General features: G+C 37.5%; 1 protein-coding gene across 3 annotated transcripts; it reads left to right on the forward strand.

Moving 5' to 3' along the window:
* The first annotated feature begins 586 nt into the window (after nt 1-586).
* Hen1 (Hen1 methyltransferase) lies at nt 587-18,616 on the forward strand. Of its 3 annotated transcripts, none has more exons than XM_071684669.1 (7): nt 587-693; nt 2,830-3,013; nt 4,988-5,092; nt 6,468-6,610; nt 7,973-8,161; nt 12,171-12,881; nt 16,225-18,616. In XM_071684669.1, the coding sequence occupies exons 2-7, from the start codon at nt 2,852-2,854 to the stop codon at nt 16,517-16,519; spliced, it is 1,605 nt and encodes a 534-aa protein (XP_071540770.1). In that variant the 5' UTR covers nt 587-693; nt 2,830-2,851; the 3' UTR covers nt 16,520-18,616. The 3 variants fall into 3 exon arrangements, with proteins under 3 accessions (XP_071540770.1, XP_071540771.1, XP_071540772.1); XM_071684670.1 differs by lacking the exon at nt 587-693 and adding an exon at nt 786-876; XM_071684671.1 differs by lacking the exon at nt 587-693 and adding an exon at nt 945-1,154.
* Nucleotides 18,617-21,349: the final 2,733 nt, after the last annotated feature.

A 21,349-nucleotide genomic window follows, 5' to 3' on the forward strand; every position in this document is an offset into this window, starting at 1 on the left:
GTTTCTACTAATATTTTTAGTTTAAGCATAACCCCCCCCCCTTGCAAGTGGATTAAAGATATGCATAGGCTAATGGGGCTTCTGTTGTCTGTCTTTCCCATAAATCTCTCATATGCTATACGTTTCGCCGCTCCCAAGGTATCACCCTACAATACGGAAAAAACTAAGTACCATGATTTCGGTACTACCTCGTGTGTGTAGGGAAGCTCCAACAGGTTAAACTTGGATATTGCTTATCTTAGTGCTGGATACCGTACCATCCATTGAAAGCAGCGAGTGTAAAAATAATTTCATTCACAAATTTATTAAATGCTTAGGGTCATGTTTTTCCTTTTGTTTTCTTTTGATTACTACAACCAACAACAATTATTACTAATGAATATTAGTGAAATATTCCCATACATAGTAGTAACAAATTTCACTGCATTAGGGTATTTGCATAGATTTTCTTTTTATCGAGACCTTATGTAGATATAATTTTTTTCATAAACTATTAAACCATTATAGTTATAATATACTGACTAAAGATACAGATTATCAGTGTATAACTCCCTTAATATTAAAGAAAAAATACTTTTAAGTCCGTATCTCAATCAGCAGACGAAGACGAAATATAAAGGAGTTGAGGAAGGCTTGCGAATGCAGTAATTAAACAGGTTTTCCATTACACCGATATTGTCACTCTACATCTTGGTAAGAAACGAAGAATTTGTTAACTTAGGTTTTTATTTAGATAATTTAGTTAATGTTTATCTGTTAGAGATGCGTAAAATCAGTAAGCGATCCTCCAGGCCTGCGGAAGTGGTGTTCATGTCCAAGACGCGACTACTTTATATATTGTGATAGCGGTGTATTCTAACGGTGATCCTTGGTGAAGTGAGTTTTTGGGCACGCCATGAATTGCACGGAATTTGGAGAAACTATACCAATGGACTCCTTATTCTTATTAGAAGAGATTTTGAGGGAGCATATACTCGTAAGATAGTGAGGAGGGCAGTGATGACCGAGGGAAATAAGTGGTAAAAATTAAGAAAACGCTTCATGAAACCAACATAATATATGAAAATCTCACCTTATTTACTCAAGCAACTTAAACTTCCTTTTTTATGTTAATTAAAGACTGTGAATATTACTGTGCAGTCAGCTGTTTAGAGGTTTGTTCACCTGTTTAAGTGTATTTCCCCCCCCCCCCCCCCCCGCTCTTTATAGGCAATACAGTTGAAGGAAAGCGACAACAGTGATGATGGTATATTTTGATAATAATACGTAATTTTTATTTTGCTATATATATATATATTTGACATAATTGTGTCAAATGTTAGGTAATTTGTCTGAAAAACGACTCGCGTGTTTTAGCTCTGAAGTTTTTATTAGCTTCATATGAAATCATTGTTTTGTATAAAATAAAGGAATTAAGAGAAAGTTTTCTGTAGCAGCAATAATATTTCTTATGAAAGTGAATAACCCAGTACCTTATTGATGATAGTAATGAGGAGGGCTGTGAAGGAGGGGGAAAATGTGAGGTTGAATGATAGTAAAGTAACTTGAATTACAGTTTCATCAGATTAGAAAAACAATATGATTCTCTGAATGATGTAGTTGATATGTGGAGTCAAATGATACCTAATATTTCCCTATTGAGGTGACTGTATCCACTGTATAGTGCCAAATGTAAACCTCAGGAGGTTAGAATCCTCTTAATCCCCTACCTTGCTAGTATGGTAAATGCTTCCCACCAAATTAGTAGCTTGTGCTCTGTGGTGTCACCATTTGTATCAGTGTATCTCGTAATGGTACTGAAGGAATGCTGGATTGTCATTGTATCCCTCACTGATGGCTTGGATATGATGCTGTCTTATTATGCACTTCCTCTTATTTTAGTGCGGATGATTGCCACTGCATTACCATTGTGAGAAAGAACAGATTGGGAGGCATTATATATTGTCGGTTGGTATGTGAACAAATGCACAGGGAGTTTTTTGGAAATAAAGAGATGGTTAATATTTACCTCGCATTGCCTGATCAGTGGCTCACTGAATGAGAGTGATCTCGTTTTTAACGTTTGCTGCACCAAATCAGATTTAGTGGTTTCTTATTTTACGCTAGCCACTTCAAATCTCACTTTACCAGTTTTAGTCTGCATTAATGGATGATTAAAATTGCTAATGAAATGTATTTTTTATAGTGACCAACATGGCACAGGGTCATTATTCTTCAGTTGTGAGTGAAAAGACAATGAGGTATTAGGAAAAAGAATGAGGAAATTAATCATTGCTCCTCAGGTGTTTGTGGACCTAGCTCATGAAAATAGAAGAGTTTTAGGCAGAGGAAAACGTGAAAGGAGAGTTCCACAGCTTTGTTACTTGAGGAAAGAAGGAGGTATGATAATGCATTCCTTATGTGGTTGGTCTTCATACAGACACTGGAATGAAGCATCCAAAAGGATTCTGGTAGCAGTTACACATGCAGACAACTCAAGATAGCATTAATTAGAATTGCGTTAATTATACTTTATAATCAGATATAGGTTATAGTAGATTCCACCATTTATATAAACGTACCTCATACATTCACAAAGTATTGTATGTATACAGTCCTTTGAAATTAACGTGGAATAGGTGAAAGAGGTATGAAAAATATTAAGCATAATATTAAGCATAACTGTTTGTTGAATACCTTTTTGATAAGCACCCCTGTATAAATGGGCAGTACACTCAAATGACTTAAACCTAATTACACCCATAAGATGTTGAAATTAGATATATAATTCTTGTTCTGGTTTTATTCATGATGATTCTCATTATTATTATTGTTATGATTTACCCCCAGAGAAAGCTGAAGCATCATTCCCATGTCAGGACAAAAGCAAGAGAAACTTAAGATTGTGGATGGGAGTTTGGGAACGCTACGCATATATGATGATAACATTGTCTTTTCTCCTCCACTTTATCGTCAACGATACCAGAAAGTCAAGGACAAAATTGTCTCTGTGAATGGTGGGATATTTACCAAGGTGAGACCTGTGAACAGTTTATTTTCATTATCTTCTTATTTGATTGAATTCCATTATTTATTTTTCTCTTCATGGTTGGTTCATCCTGTGAGCCATGAGAAATATCTTGGACCTTTAGGGTTTAGAATCCTTTTAACCCCCTACCTTATTGTTGAGGTAAATGCCCCTTGCCTCAAGTTAACCACCTGCTACTAATGGCATCAACTCAGTCCAGGCCCACTCTCTGATTGATCATCATCCAAATCTTAGCAGTAGCATTCTCTCCAGGCTGTCAGTATAGATGCTCATTACTTCATGGAATGTGGATGTAAAGGAAACAATTTCACCTCATACATTTTCTATCCCTCCAAATCTTTATAGTTCAATCTAAGCCCAGTACATAGTCAGTTGGACGACTATACATGGAACCTGGAGCTGCGAATGTAAGGTAGGAATTTTTTTAAAAGGATCATTCTTGATCTATGATCCATGAATCATTGATTGAAATGTCAGAAGTATAGATGAGTCATTCTTTGTTTAGCCCTAAGAAAAAATTTTGCCCTTACTGCAAATGGAGTTATAGCAAGCAGCTTACGATAGAAGAATGTGCATCATATGATCTGTACCATAGAAATACTATAGGACGACAATATTTTCACTTCCCTAAATCATCTGTGAGGGGATACAAAGATAAACTGGTCCTACATATCATTAATGAGGTAAGTTGGTACCTATGACAAAGGGTTTATGGTTCCATCACTGAATAGATGTTATTCATTTGTTGGAAGGGTGGGCTTGATCCAAGCAGATACTGTTACTAAAAGATAGTATGATAGTATCAGAGGTGAGATACATTTCTATTATAAGTGAGGTAGGGGGCTTATAATCTCCAGTCTGGGTTGTCACTAATGGCTCTTAGGAAACTGCACTAAAATGAGTGTTTTTCACACTTCAAAACCTGTACTTTAAGTTTAAATTGTATTGTCACTGGAAAAGATTCTGTTTTTAGTTTCACAGTACAATACAGAACCAACAGTCAGAAAAAGTAACTACATTTTTGTTTTTAGTTACTACATATGTCTAGATTAGGTTGTGAATAAACTTATTTTCAAGACAATGGAAAGAATGAGGTTTGCTCTTACCAAAGATGTCTTTTTACATAAAATGTACACATCTGGTTGAGAGGATACTTCAGTATAAAGTTCCCATTCTTCTTAGGTAACTAGTACATCCTCAGCCTCATCATGCACCAGTCACTTGACACTAGAGTATCAGATTCTCTGTGTTATAGATATCTCTAGGGTATGTGTACTTAATCTTTTACTAAGCTGCACCAGTGTTTACCACTTATGCCGTGCATTATTCTGTTAATTTTGGGTTATTTTGTTGACAAATATCTGCAATACAGCAGACTCCAAACATTTTCAGAAATCTGGGATACCATCATCTTCATTCATTGTTAGTGAGAACAAATTAGTTTACATTTTCAGCATATCTTTGATGTTCGGAATAACTTAAGATGTTTTCCAAAAGTGTGACTGAGAATTACTGTGCTGTAGTGTTAAACTATTCAGAGAAGTTTTGCTTAAGCCAGCCAGAGAAATAAAGGGGTCAATATGCTGTCAATGGACTGAACCAGGGCATGTGAAACATCTGGGGTAAACCATGGAAAGGTCTGTGGGGTCTGGGTGTGGATTGGGAGCTGTGATTTCAGTGCATTACACATAACTGCTAGAGTGTGAACGAATGTGGCCTTTTTTTTGTCTGTTTTCCTGGTGCTACCTCGCAGAAGGAGGGAGTAGCGATGCTGTTTCCTGTGGGGCTGGGTAGTGCCAGGAATGGATGAAGGCAAGTAAGTATAAATATGTACATTTGTGTATATGTATATGTATAATGTTTGACAACCTACATGATCTGTTTCATTAATATCACAGCTATACATTACTTAGTTGAGTGTAGTTTATATATAATATGTATGTTACATCCCATTAACAGGTGGTAGACATTGGAAGTGGAGAAATGAAGTTCTTTAGGTACCTGCTTGATGTACCTGGCATACAAGAGATCATTTTACTTGACAAAGATGATCAAACATTGAAGGTAAATATTGTGACAATTATCGATAAGGTCTGTAACTTTTTTTCATTTTATGAAAAGTTTTCACTTTGCATTTTTGTCATTTGAATTAGTTTTACAGTGTGAGAAGGATCATTGAATTCCTTGTTGGAGAAAGGGGGATTTTGGAATTGAATAGGTTTGTAGATCAGATTTTTTGCACGGGTTAATAGTGGATTGTTAAATGTGTTTGATGGTAGAGCAGCAGATGTAGGGTGTTTTGGTCAGGGTGTATGTGAAGTGAGTAGTCATGAAGAGTGGTTCGGTGAAGAGAAGTGGTTAAAGCCTTGCAGAAGATGAACTGTGGCAAGGTGGTAGAAGTGGATGGTATTGTAGTTGAATTTATTAAGGAAGGGGGTGACTGTATTGTTGATTGTTTCGTAAAGGTATTCAGTGTATGTATGGATCATGGTGAGGTGCCTGAAGTTTGATGGAATGTATATATGGTGTCATTGTATAAAGGCTAAGGATAAAGGTGAGTTTTCATACTTCAGAGGCATAAGTTTGTTGAGTATACCTGGTAAATTGTATGGGAGGGTATTGATTGAAAGGACGAAGGCATTTACTGAGAATCAGATCAGGGAGGAGTAATGTTGTTTCAGAAGTGGTCGAGGATTTGCAAATCAGATATTTGATTTGAGGAATGTGTGAGAAATACTTATGAAAACAGGTGAATTTGTATGTCGCATTTATGGATCAGGAGAAGGCATATGGTAGGGTTGATAATGATGCTTTGTGGAAGGTCTTAAGAATACATGGTGTGGGAGGTAAGCTGCTAGAATTGAGAAGGTTTTATCAAGGTTGTAAGGCATGTGTATGAGTAGAAAGAGAGGAGAGTGAAGGTAGGTCTGCAGCAGGGGTGTGTTTTGTGTCCATGGTTGTTTAATTTGTCTATGGATTGGGAGGTAAATGCAAGAGTTTGGAGAGGGGCGAGTATGCATTGATTAGAGGGCCTAGGAAGAGTGTCAGTTGTTTTTCACCAGTGATACAGCACTGGCAGCTGATTCAAGTGAGAAACTACAGAAGTTGGTGAATGAGTTTGGCAGAGTGTGTGAAAGGAGAAAGTTGAGAGTAAATGTGAATAAGCATGGTTTTTAGGTTCAGGAGGGTTGAGGAACAAGTTAGTGGGGAAGTAAGTTTGAAAGGAGAAAAATTGGAGGAAGTAAGGAGTTTTAGATATCTAGGAATGGACATGGCAGTGAATATTTATTTATCATCTACCATGTTTATTCAAAAACATTGACATTATTTTGTTACTTGATTGCTGTTAGTGTTTGCCAATATAAGAATTTACTTCTGAGTTTGATATGTACTATATTCAGCTCTTTTATATTTTGTCTTTATATTCTTTTTTCTTCAGGATAATGTGTACCGCATAAATCCCATGCTAGCTGACTACTTGATGCTTCGTTCTTTACCTCTTAATGTGAAGGCGGTGTGTGGTGATGCCAGCAAATATGATTCAGTCCTCTCTGGGACTGATGTTGTCACCATGATTGAATTGTGAGTACTCTTTTTCTTATTATGTAGTTCATGCTTTTGAAAGGAAAGCTAATTGTTGAGAAATTGGTACTGTCATGATTAATGTTACAGTTTCATACTGCAATGAATGTTAACCCTTTCGCATTATGGCAGGTTTTACAAAATTCACCCATTTGCTCACTGATGATGCAAGTTGTGTTGGTAGAAATTTTCCACCACTTGCTGGCTGACAATGCAGGCTGCACTGTTAAGCACACCTTGTTGTATTTCTTGATTACCACATGAATGCTCATTCATGTCGTGAAGGAAATTGAAAAAATGGGTTATGTAATCATTTCTTGCTGCATGTGAGGATTTCCATCTGTGAAGTTAAGTGATGACAGTAAAAAGGTCCGAGGACCTTAGCGATGCAGTCTGCATCATCAGTTGATGAAAGGGTTAATGGTATCCTTATGATCTTAAGCTGAGGTTTTTAGTAAATGCAAGATGCAAAAGAGTTTAGGTTTCATTTAAACCAACTCACACGAGGCAGTAGCATTCCTTGTTGCTTTTGTGTCTGTGTCTGCTGTCACTGGGCATGTGAAATGTCTGGGATACACCATGAAAAGGTGTGTGGGGCCTAGATGTGGATAGGGAGCTGTGGTTTGGTTTTGGTGCATTATACATAACAGCTAAAGACTGAATGTGAACGGATGTGGCCTTTTTTGTCAGTTTTTCTGGTGCTACCTTGCTGAAGCAGGGGGTAGCGATGCTGTTTCCTGTTGGGCAGAGTAGCGCCAGGAATGGATGAAGGCAAGCAAGTATGAATATGTGCATGTGTATATATGTATTTGTGTATGTGTATGTTTATGTTTATATGTTATGTATATGTATGTATATGTGCATGTATAGGCTTTTATGTATAGATGTGTGTATATGAGCGAATGGGCCATTCTTCGTCTGTTTCGTGGCACTACCTTACTGATGCAGGAAACAGCGATCAGGTATAGTAAATAAACTAAATATATAAATATTTTTTTATTATACTTGATCACCATTTCCCGCATTAGCGAGGTAGTGCCAGGAAACAGGCAAAGAATGGCCCATGCACTCATATACACATATATGTGCATTAATGCCTCTACCACTCCTGAAACCACATTGTTCCTCCCCCAATTTGATACACTATGTATGCTACCACCCTCTCAATCATTGTTCTTCCATACAGTTTTCCAGGTACATTAAACAAACAAATACCTCTGTAATTTAAAGACAGACCTTTCTTCCTCTTGCCTTAATGCAATCACAGTATACGTACATCAGTAAATTATGCTGTTGATGATTATATTGCCTAATAATGTGATACTGTGACACAGTTATATAAGATTCTTTTCCCCCCCACAGAATAGAGCACATGCAGTTATCAGAGCTGCCGGAACTAGTGAAGTGTGTGTTCCAGGATGTTAAACCAGAGTTGGTAATCATGACCACTCCCAATGCTGACTTTAACAAGTACATTCCAGGCTTTACTCCAGGAAAATTTAGGCATTCAGATCACAAGTTCGAATGGACTGCACAGGAGTTTAATCATTGGTTAGTGTACACCTGGACCATTTGATGAAAAATCGTCTTGTGATTATTCAAGTACTTTGTATATGTTCAGCTTACCTGTTGATTGCCTTGATAGAAATAGAAGCTTTAACCAATGATAGCAACTAGAATAATGGTTTGAGACAAGTTCCATTCAGACTTTCTCTTGTTTCTCTTTGCATCATGTGGATTCATATATCTTTTAGGTTTTTTTTTTTTCATACTATTTGCCATTTCCCACGTCAGCAAGGTAGCGTTAAGAACAAAGGACTGAGCCCTTGAGGGAATATCCTCACTTGGCCCCCTCCTCTGTTCCTTCATTAGGAAAACTAGAAACGAGAGGGGAGGATTTCCAGCCCCCTGCTCCCTTCCCTTTTAGTTGCCTTCTACGACACGCAGGGAATACGTGGGAAGTATTCTTTTAGGTATTTTTATGAATCTGATTTCTAGACGGCATTATTGGAGATTTTGTCTAACACTTAAGACCATATGCTGGTGGTGTCATTAGTGACAATATTTGCTTTTGTCATGTTATTTCCAGCAGTAGCTTGTTGTTTGTTGTATAAGTTATGTTATGATATTTACCACTTTTATTTGTTATTTTTTCTTTTTTCCGAGATTATCATGGTAGCATGAAGAACAAATGAACAGCAACCTCTTGTGCTGACATTTATTCTAGCCATCATATATAGTTCACTGGAACCAGAGCCCACCAGCCACAACTGACCCCCCCAGACCGTAACATAGTTTTCTCTTGACAGCTTCATATCCCCCAGCTCATGACCTCTTCATATCCCATTTCCCACATCGCTGCATGTATACTACATTTCTCCACTTAAATCTGTCCCTTGCATGCCTCTTACCCTCCTAAATGTTCAGGCTACATAACTTCAAAACCCATTTCACTCCACCCATCCATCTGCATAGTCTTCCCGTTCCCTTTGCTCCATCCGCTTCTAACAGGAAAAACTCTTAGTCAGTTTTTGCTTGGTTATGATTCTCATGTGTCCAAACTATTTCAGCTTACCCAGTCTTTTCTCAATCAGACTTTGTAAACTACCATACTGACTTCTTACGATGTCATTCCTTACACAATCATTCTGATGTACACCATGTACATTTTTAATCCCTATTTTATTTCCAGCACATTCGCATTCTTCCTGCTGTAAGTACTTGTAAATAAGTACTCTTTGCACTTAGGGCCTAAGAATTGCATCATTACAACACTTTCAAGACCACTGTACCATCAGACAATGACCACTCCTTTTGTACACACTTAAATGCACCCAGGACCTTATCCCTCCTTTCCTGCACTATAGCTCACTCCAGCTCCTGTAGGTCCATCCCCCAGCCATGGCCACTGTTAAAAAATTTTACTTACCCAGGTCTTCTCCTTTTGAATTTATGCTCAAACCATTTTGTTTTACATCTTATCACATTATACTTGTTCAAATTATTCCTCATCTTCCTCCTCCTGTCAGACACTCTTCCAAACTCAGACGCTAGTTCCTGGACTTAGTTGAGCCTGCTATGAGAACCATGTCATCTGCTCGTGCACTTCACTTTACAGTATGTATGTATGAAATGGACTCAAAACAACCATTAACTTTGAATATGGTTTAAGCTTCCAGCAGTGGACTGTTATATAGATCATAAATGCATTTTTTTCATTGCATAATTTTCTTTACCGGATTGGCGTGTGTGTTTACAGCATACTCTAACTTGTGAAATGAGCTTTTGTCGAAAGGTATTGAATTATGATAATTGATTCCATTGTAGATGGATTAACAAAAGACATAATACAGACAGTTTGTCTCCAAAATTTCCCTTGGTGTTCTGGCAGCATGTTAAGATACATTATCAACCTCAAAGTCCTTGTAGTTTATTTCCAGCTGGATATGTTCTCATCAAGGTCTTTATTCATGGTTTTCTATCCTTGTTACTTTGCATTGATTTGGGTTAAAGTTCCTCTGCCATGTATCAGATCAACTGTGTGTAATTTCCATTGTAGATTGATGCATTGTCATTCTTTACATTTCTCTTCTTGTTTGCATTATTTGCAAACAGTGAGTAATGAGTACAATCCCTCTGGCAAGTCATTTACATTGATCATGGACACCAGTAGTTCCTAGACAGAGCCTCATGGCTAGTCATGGGATCCATTTTGAGATGGCTCCTTTGACAGCTTGTTCTATTCCCATCCACTACGAAAATTTTTTTGTCCTTTGAATGAGATCCAACTTCCACATCAAACTCCTATGTGGTACTTTGTTTAACACCTATTGACAATCAAGGAACACACAGCCTCCTTATCTCTTTTATTAAAAATGGAGCTTACTTTCTTAGTGAAATCAAAAGAATTTGTTATGGTTGACATTTCACTGGACCTATAGTGTCCTTCACTAAGATATAGTCTCTTTTGCAGGTAAATATTCATATGCTTTCAAACTTTTTTTTTTAAGTATTTATCAGAGCACACATATCAGAGAGCCTGTTATGTAGTTTAGCACAGCATTCTAGAGATAGGTACAATTTTTGCTGTTTTCTATCCCTGCAGCACTACATCCTCTACAGCATTTCCTTGGATGGATGATATTTTAAGTTGCTCTTCAGTTGTTTTCTGTACTCTCCTTTTGCATGCATGGAGACTATATTCCTCATATGGATCAGTATCATTCAGTGGTATACTTATGTTTTTTCTAACATTTTTAAGGCCTTCCAAGTCCCACTTCATATCCCCTCTCACTCCTGTTTGGCTAATGTCGTGAGTACACTTTCAAACTTATCATTTATTTCCTTGCATATTGTTTTGTCTTCTTCCATAGCTCTTCTGCCTGATTACCTGCTCCCAAACTGACAGTTTACTTCAAATATATTTATTAGATAGTTTGGATTTTTTGGTCTTATCCCTGGTATACTTCCACTTTTTTGCTCCTCCCTCTTTATCCTGTACTCATTCTTTGCTTGTTCATACCTTTCAAATGCTGGCTGGCTTTTTTGCTCCACACATCTTCCTCATGGTAGGTGCTTATGCTCTTTTGCTTTGGACGTCATTACTAAACACTGTCCTTCTCATAACTGATCTTCTTGGAAGAAAATAGAACCTAAAAGTGAAAGAACCTTTTCATTGTTGGCTGAGGTAAGCATTGGAATGTTATAGTGCTTGGTTTTAGGGTATTATTACATTAGGCAGGAAGTGAGAGGGAGGGTAGCTCAAAAAAGCTGGCTGTGATCCAATGAAAGTATGTTCTTAAGCTCACTCACTCCTTTCCCAACATTCCAACTCTAGTAGAAGATGGGTCACTTTCTAGTGGCCTTTAGGGACCAAGATCAGGCAGTGGAGACCAATTGCTTGTGGTGGATGTGGCTTTATGATTATAACATTGTTTTCTGGCAGAGTTTTCAAACGATACATTATAGCATTGAATTTTTGAGTGCAGTATGACTAGGGCAGTTTAGATCATGCATTTTCTGGAACCATGTAAGTTGAATTGCTGCATAGGTAGTGGGCAAGTGAGTATTGATTTTATGTTGAGAGAATGTATTGCAGCAAAAATTTGTATGTGACTGATATGAAGTTTTGATTACTGATATTATTTTCAGATAATTACTGTCAAAATTTCTCATGTGATTGCTTTTTTTTTGGACTGAGTCTTGTTTTGTACATTAGATATATGGATGGATTTAAGCCAAGATTATTCACTTCAAGAACAGCAGACCAAGGATGCTTTAGTTGAAGTTTATTCCACAGACATTCACACCTTAGCTGACTGTATTTAAGTGGATACCTCCTCTCCCTCTGCAAGCTTCACTACAGTTTCTTATTGTACTAGTTGTAGATAACTCCTTTATTTTGGATATTGCTTATGTGTGTAAGTTTTTGTTGTTTGAAAATTTGGAGATACACAGTGGTGATAACCTCATGCATAACCATGTGTTGATGTCAAATGGACATAGTCATTGAATATTAGTTAAGGTAATATTGATAGTCTTTTAACTATTTTGGTAACAGGTGCCAAGGAATTGTGCAAGAGAATAAGGACTATTCTGTGGAATTTTCTGGGTGTGGACTGGGACCAGAGAACACCTACTGTACTCAGATGGCTGTCTTTCTACGATCATCATCTGCTGAAGAGGAATCAATAGCCTCCTCCATGAAGGAAAATCTCTTCTTAAATGAGAAGGATTCCTGTTTTCATGTTCATGTGGATTGTGCAGAAGTTACAGAGAGTTTGAATGATAGGAGCACCTCCATTAATTCTTCTGATTCATACAAGATACTCTCTGATTTTGATTTCCCAGTTGATTCACGTACCCAGGATGAACAGGACCGAGATTACACTATTGCAAGGTTTGATTCCTTGAAACATTACTTAATTAGTGGTGAGAGAAGTGCACAAAGTAAGCTGGACTGGGGAGCGATGGCAGAAAATGATAAGTCAGAAGAACTTACAGAAAAAGGCACTCAGGACTCAAATTCACTGGAAAGTCATTGTCTTAAAATATCACCAGTATCACAAGATAGTGAATCCAGTGAAGAGGATTTAGTATTCTTTCATGTTCATTATGTTAAAAGTGAAAATGATATAACTCTAAAGGAAATGCAAAAGAATGATTATATTTTCTACATAGTGGACAACAAGTATGCTGTCATGCCAATGAAATCTCTCTCAAAATGGGTAAACCTGTCTGCTGATCACAAGATACCAGCCACTATAATCAGGTACAGAATATTTGATATTTATTGGCATGTGAGTCTTTATGAGGGTGTGTGAATGTTTGTTTGCAATTTTACTCTAAACATTTGGAGAAAAGTGAATAGAGTATATAAAAAGAAAGTATGATTGTATATGAATTCAGTGTAGAAAATGAGGGTTGTAAATACTGTGAGAATTAAAAGATAATTAACTGAAATGTTCAAATAGATACTTCTATGACTAAATAAGGCTTAGAGGTAATGGATGATAATTAGATCATTAACAATGACTCATGTACAAAAGAAATACATGAAGAAGGTACTGCGAAAAAGAGAATCTGAAAATCTTCAGATTTTCATTTCTTGTAATGTCTTTCTTTTCACAGACAAAAATATTTTACCTTTTTACCTATCTGTGCAGATACGTAAATTCCTACCATCCTACATGGTTCAACACTCACATACCAGATCCCTGAGTTGAACTACATGCAAAGCAATTGCATCCTTTCATAGTCTCTAACCTACACAACCAACCACCCAAATATCGATCTCCACCAGCAGCATCACCAGACATTAATTTTTGCACACAAGGACCACCAGGAGCACGTTACACACTCTCCCTTTATGATAACACTTCACATAACCCATCTAACCCAACCCACACAGATTCAAGTGAGAGTGAATGAAAGGAGAAAGGTAAGAGTAAATATAAATAGATACAAGGTCATTAGGTTTATCAATAGATAGAGAGAGAGAGGTTGGTTAGGGTGTGAGTTTGGATAGAACCTGAAGGAAGTGAAGTGTTCCAGATATTTGGGACTTGATATGTCAGTGGAAAGAGCCATGGAAGCCGAATGAACTCATAGGATGGGTGAAAGGGCTAAGGTAGGGCACACTGAGGAGTTTGTGGAAAGAGAGGTTACTGTCCATTTGGTGGTGTAGTAGTCTTGATGGTGTGTGGATTTGAGGCATAGGCCGTAGATAAGAAGTACAGATGGGGTTGGACGAGTTGAAAATGAGATGTTTGAAGACAATAAATGGTGTGAGGAGTGGTGATTGAATTAAATGATAGGGTAACAGAGGTGTGGCAGTAAGAAGAGTGTGTGTGAAAGAGCTGAGGAGAGTATGGTGAAGTGGTTTGGACATATGGGCTGAATCAAGGGATGTGATGCAGTCATGGGATACCATGGAAACAACTGTAGGCCTTGGTTTTGGTGTATTATAAATGACTGAGCATCTTTTTTTTCTCAAAACTTTTACAAGGCAAACCCCTAATCCACACATCCATTACCACTCCAGAATTCAGCCCCATTGTTCCTCCCCTAGCTGGTGTTACATGAATGACACCATCTCTTAATCACCACTCTCCAGTATGACTTACTAATTATACTTAACAAACTTGTAGCTTTGTAATTTGACATTCAATTTGTCACCCATATCCTCTGGCATCGTTTTTTGATTACCTTTTGGCACCGTATTTTGAGCCATACACATATTGTAAATCCTAACCAACCAATCAAAAGCATTTTCACTTGGGAGGAAATTGAACAGCTTGTAGCTAGAATGAGAGGGCAGGTGGTGATCTGTCTTCAGGTAATGTGTGGGGTATTTTATTGACTCTGACTCTTCTAACATTGAAAGTTGACCAAGATAAGGCAGGAAAAAGTTTTCTGGTTAAAATGTAGACAGTGCTGTCAGTGCCCCCTTGACCTTGACAGCATTGCAAGACTGGTATGGCTGGTAACTTTACATGTTTTGCTGTAATGAAAATATTGTCTGTGAATCACATTGAATATAAAAAGAAAAAATATATAAGACTAAACATGTAGATAATCAGTAATAAGTTTTCTGTGGGTAAAATGAATGATAAAATGTGTAAAGAGGCATTCACTTACAACTACGACCTTACTCCTGTACTGTTTAGTGCGTTGTGTTGAAGTATCTACAAAACTTCTACATGTTATTAGAGTGAAAGGAGTGGATGAAGTATACTTCCGAAGTGATGTTTTTCATTGTTATATATCTTTGAATTCTCTGCTCCTTATTTTGGAAAATTAAAAGGGGGAAAGAGGGGAGGATTTCCAGCCACCCGCCCCCTCCCCTTTTGGTCGCCTTCTGCGACGCGCGGGGAGTGCGTGGGGGGCGTTCTTTCTCCCCTGTCCCCAGGGATATTATATATATATATGTGAGAAACTGCAGAAGCTGGTGACTGAGTTTGGTAAAGTGTGTGGAAGAAGAAAGTTAAGAGTAAATGTGAATAAGAGCAAGGTTATTAGGTACAGTAGGGTTGAGGGTCAAGTCAATTGGGAGGTGAGTTTGAATGGAGAAAAACTGGAGGAAGTGAAGTGTTTTAGATATCTGGGAGTGGATCTGTCAGCGGATGGAACCATGGAAGCGGAAGTGGATCATAGGGTGGGGGAGGGGGCGAAAATTTTGGGAGCCTTGAAAAATGTGTGGAAGTCGAGAACATTATCTCGGAAAGCAAAAATGGGTATGTTTGAAGGAATACTGGTTCCAACAATGTTGTATGGTTGCGAGGCGTGGGCTATGGATAGAGTTGTGCGCAGGAGGATGGATGTGCTGGAAATGAGATGTTTGAGGACAATGTGTGGTGTGAGGTGGTTTGATCGAGTAAGTAACGTAAGGGTAAGAGAGATGTGTGGAAATAAAAAGAGCGTGGTTGAGAGAGCAGAAGAGGGTGTTTTGAAATGGTTTGGGCACATGGAGAGAATGAGTGAGGAAAGATTGACCAAGAGGATATATGTGTCGGAGGTGGAGGGAACGAGGAGAAGAGGGAGACCAAATTGGAGGTGGAAAGATGGAGTGAAAAAGATTTTGTGTGATCGGGGCCTGAACATGCAGGAGGGTGAAAGGAGGGCAAGGAATAGAGTGAATTGGAGCGATGTGGTATACAGGGGTTGACGTGCTGTCAGTGGATTGAATCAAGGCATGTGAAGCGTCTGGGGTAAACCATGGAAAGCTGTGTAGGTATGTATATTTGCGTGTGTGGACGTGTGTATGTACATGTGTATGGGGGGGGGGGGTTGGGCCATTTCTTTCGTCTGTTTCCTTGCGCTACCTCGCAAACGCGGGAGACAGCGACAAAGTATAAAAAAAAAAAAAAAAAAAAAAAAAAAAAAAAAAAAAAAAATATCTTTGAAATTGTAAGGTTGAATATATTAGTTACACTACTTGAAAAATGTGAATTTTGAGGTTTAGAAAGGAAGACATATTGACACTTTTAAGCATGTGTCATAACTCAGGAATTAGTCAGATGTACCCTTCTTTACAAGAATTGTAAATAAGATAGTGAAGTGCTTTTGATCTATACATTTCATGATTTGATATTATTATACTGTTTTCTTCTCAGTTTGACAGTGAAACAGGATTGCTTTGAGACTCAGGGTGATGGTGATGAGTGGTATGGAAAAGTACAACTTTGGGAAGAATCTGATAAGTTATCAGATGAAACTGTTGAATATGTTGATGAAGATGGTAATGAAGATCAAGAGACATGGCTCGCAGATTATGCACCCTACGATGATGTGAACGAGTTGGAATATGATGGAAACAAGACTGTTCATATTGAAAGTGACCAGAGAACTGAAGACAGGGACTGGGATCATTGGGATGTGGCAGATGATGTTAGCCCAGGGTGGGACTGACAAAGGGAATTATTCGAATGCAGGACAGCTTTTTGATGTATTAGTATGCAATTGAAGAAAAGCAAATTTATTTTGAGACATTGTTTTGTCTGATATAGTATTTCTGAAAGGTAATCAAAAAGAAGGCTGTTATCCTTTTGAATTTTTGCAGTGTTGGCTAAAGTTTCATGTTATATTAATACAAATTGCTTTTTTGCGCACATATATTGTAATGGCATTATTTTACTCATAACATAGGGCATAGATTATTATGTATTAGAGTGTTACAGGAATTATAGAAATATTATTGGATTTGTTGTGAAGGAATCTGTTTTGAGGAAACATTATATTTATTTGTAATTTTTTGCATTCTACCTGAATTTAGTAAAGTTTATTTTGCTGTGAGTGATAAAGTCTAGATGTAAACTGAGATAAACCAAAAAAAGTATGATGGATGTAAGTCACATCACGTCTGTTTGCCATTATCAAGAATTTCTCTTTGAATTATTGAAGTGCACAGAGTTTTCACATATTTAGTTTTTGTGTTTTTTATCTACATAGAAATCATTAGCAAGTGCATTCACCATATTTTGAGTATTTTGTCATGTGGAAAGACTACATGATATGAGTTTACAAGGAGAGTGTATGATAGTATGATTAAAAAGACTGTTGTGAGTAGACCGCCTGTGACTTGGAGAAAGAGAATGGAAGAGTTCTGGAGGGAGAGAATACGTGGATTATTGTATGCAAGGGAGGCATGTAAGGACAGGGACTTGTGGAGACCCCATTGCCGTGGCCACCCCTTTGATGTGAGTTCCTGGTGGGAACAGGTCTCAGAGACATATATAGGTAGATTGTCATTCTTTGCTCATATTCTCAAAGTCTGTGCTTCTTTCTTTTTTGTACTTTTCATTTGATAGGAAAATGATTGCCATATAACCACATACATACTCTTCAAAATATGATACAGGTTAAGGGTTGCTAATCTTTTCATTAATGTTATGATGTCATAATATGAGGATTTTTGGAAGATTTTAGAAATTGTGTTTATAATGCTGTACTGCTACAAGAGAACATCGAAATTACTTTAGTTTGGATTGATTTGGAATTTTTTTTATATGAAGTACAGTTCTTTCATGGTTTTAGGAAACCAAGGTCATACTTCACTTTTATAAACCCTTTTGACTTTTTCTAGGAATTTGTAATGTCTCTGTATTTCCCTCCTTTTCCACCAGACCTCTTGATTATACTTATTCCAGTACATTGAATATTCTATATCTTCTACAGATGTCATTGATATATGATATATAACCCTAGGACCCCTTTTTATAGGGCTTCTCTAGCTTCGAGGTTGTGGTATGTCCAATTGCAGGGAAATGAACTCATATTTGAATTGGAAGTTCTTTAACTAGATTGTACTATTTTTAGTTCACTCATGACGATATAGCCTCATTGAAGGTGACTTTGTGTTGGCAACATAACTGCATTCTGGTGGGATCCAGTAATGCCTTAATTGCAGATCCATGTTCTCCACAAGCTCAGATCATCTCAGTGCATCTTTTACCTCAATAGTGGACCTTTTCAGTCTTCCATTTCTTATTCTTTATAGTATTCTATATTCGTGTACCTTAAGTGTCTCCAGAATTTTGTTTCATCCATTTTGCCATATTTATTGTCAGATTATTTGATATTGGAGTTTATAAGAAAAGGAGTTATGATTAACTTTTGATAGTAGCCATATTTATTGGCAGATTATTTGATATTGGAGTTTATAAGAAAAGGAGTTATGATTAACTACTGAAGAGTACATTTTTACATTTAGTGAAAGGCTTGTTTGTCATCATTAAGTCTACTCCTAATTCCATGTCACTGAATCAGGTTCCTGTAGCCTGTTAAATCACTCATGCACATTCACAGTGCATGCTTTGTGTCGTAAGTTAGAGTGCTAGACTCCAAATATATGTAAGTTATTCTCTGTGTTTCTACTTTGTAGATTATTTTGTCAAACAAAACTATTCAATTTCCTGAGTGCTGTAGGAACCTCACAAGGATAGGAGAGCAGGAATTAAGTAATTGCAACTCTCCTAGCCTCTTCACACAATAAACTGCATCTGATAATCATTCTTCCTGCATCCTTATCTGAAAAAGTTCGTAGCCATAAATATTTTTTCTCTGCATTTATCCATCTCTAATGTGGTCTACCTCTTCTCTTTTAACACTGAACTGTTGCACTGTATATCACCTTGATTAACCTATTATCTACCCTATGCTCTACATGACCTTACTATATGAAAAGTCTTTCATTCCATTGCCATTCTAATTATGGCCCAACTCTGCTACAATCCTTTCTCCCACAAAGCAACAACCATGATGAAGACAGTGAACACTTACTGATCAGATGCCTTACACTCCCAACACTCATCACAACACCTTGACTTACACCCTTGCCTGGTGGATGTGGCTAAGCTCTTGAGGGTTGCAAGAGGAACTCCTGGGGCTGTAGGTAATGACTTTATATACATTATAAGAAAGCAAACCAGCCAGCATCCACACAGTTCATAGAGTCCAAACTCCAAAGTTTTATCACGAATGATTTCCCATCCCTATACTGTGCAATTTAACACCTCATACACATCAACCAAGCCAGCTGCAAGCAAAATCCACAAGGACATAGAAATAAAATCTGAATTTCTCCCTGCACATTACAGAGCTCGGAAATCAAAGAAACAAGCAGACAGAACCACTCGCCACCAGTAGAGATCAAAGGCCAAACCCAAACTTGAAAGCATATCACTAAAACCTAATTGTTGAGAAGCAGACAGCAAACTGGCATGTCTTCTTGATGAACAGGGCTGTCTTCCTGAACACTGCGAGTACCATGGGAAGGACTGATTCATAGGGGCTGGATGATAGGTAAGTAAATGTATTTATTTAATTATTTATTTTGCTTTGTCGCTGTCTCCCTCGTTAGCGAGGTAGCGCAAGGAAACACGAAAGAATGGCCCAACCCACCCACACACATGTATATACATACACGTCCACACGCAAATATACATACATACATCTTAATGTATACATATATATATACACATGTACATAATTCATAGTCTGCCTTTATTCATTTCCAAACGCCATCCTACCACACGTGAAATAACAACCCCCTCCCCCCTCATATGCGCGAGGTAGCGCTAGGAAAAGACAACAAAGGCCACATTCGTTCACACTCAGCCCAGTTGACACAAGACAATGGCATGTTTACCAAATGACATCCTAGCTACGTCTCTTCGTTGTATAACAACTATTATATTTCTCTCGTGTCTCCCCTGATGATGTGATTATTACACGAAAGTGCACTTGGGAACTTATCGTGTTTCATTTTCCCCATGGACTCGAATATCTTGATCACGCTCAAATTGTGATCCTTTCCAATATATATATATATATATATATATATATATATATATATATATATATATATATATATATGTGTGTGTGTGTGTGTGTTCTCACCCCACAAAGACACAAAAAAACCAAGCTAAGACTTGAGGCCCCGCCTGGTATTCGTGGACGTCTTCCAAGGCTCTGCAGGAGCCCTATAAAATAAGGTATTTCAAAGACAGGAAGGTCTACCAGTAGTTCAGTTTCATTTTACGGCGGCTTGTTTGTAGTTGAGTTTAGTTACATATTTTGTTTGCCATGAATTCGGTTGTATTTTTTTTTTTATTACCCATGTGAACGTTACTATCATTTTTCACCATAATATTGGTATCTTTTTCAGTATTAATCGAACTAATAACTACTGATTTTTGAAGACATACGAAATCTGTGAGCTTTGCAAATTGCTGAGTTTGGGATATCTTGATTTCATTGGCGACTAACCTTTACATTCTTTTCAAAATGTATTATGGAAGTATACTGTGGATAAGAATGAACTGCATTCTGGCTTGTCATATCCTTCATGTCTCTACTCGTCTGTAGGTTATGAAATCGTTCTTGTACTGCTGAGATTACTGATTGTTTGGTAGTGTAGTTGGTAAGGGAGCAGATAACGATGTCATGACATTACATGATAGTATTTTAGAATTTCATATAATTATACAAAAGACGATATGTATAATCAAATGAGAACTGTTGAGAAATGATCATCTGGCAATACTTAGACCACTCAATGCTGTTAAATTGACGTGTACATGTATATGGGCTAGGGCGAGCAGCTTGTACCATTCCTTGTTACGCATGAACAGAAGACTTCCGCTTCGTCAACTTCGTAGTAATGTCCGGATTTTGTAATTCTTTGTGTGAGGCCGTACATTAGTAACAGAGCGTGTGAATCATTCAACATTATGATGCATATTTGAATAAATAGCTCATCTTGCCAACTCGGAAAAATCTAATAACGTAGTTATTCTTTCTAGTATAGGTCTCGTTCATCTTTTCTTGATGCTAACTCGTACATGCGGGAAAGAGCGAACATGCAGGATAGGAGATAATTGAAAAAATTTTCATACTGAAAAAGAAAAGAAAACGTAAATTTGAACGACGAACCTTGTATTATTATTTGATGGATCCGAGTAAAGAAAAATCCACTGGTGTATTTACATATTTTCTATTTATTTATTTACCTTCGGGTAATTGGTAGTTGTGCAGGGCGGTGTCTGGAGCACTCCCTAACGTACCGCTAGCTCTCTACAATTATAACTGGAGAAACTATTCGACTTTTATCCCGTTCTGACTCCTCTGATTTTATGCAAAGATGAACTAATCTACTGTTGAGTCTGTTTCTCAGTGCCAGTTTACACGAGAGCAGCGATTTACATTTGCGTAATACAGTGGCTGTTTTCATGTCCATGC

This window comes from Panulirus ornatus, chromosome 38 (assembly GCF_036320965.1).
Source record: "Panulirus ornatus isolate Po-2019 chromosome 38, ASM3632096v1, whole genome shotgun sequence".
Classification (NCBI taxonomy): Eukaryota; Metazoa; Arthropoda; class Malacostraca; order Decapoda; family Palinuridae; genus Panulirus; species Panulirus ornatus.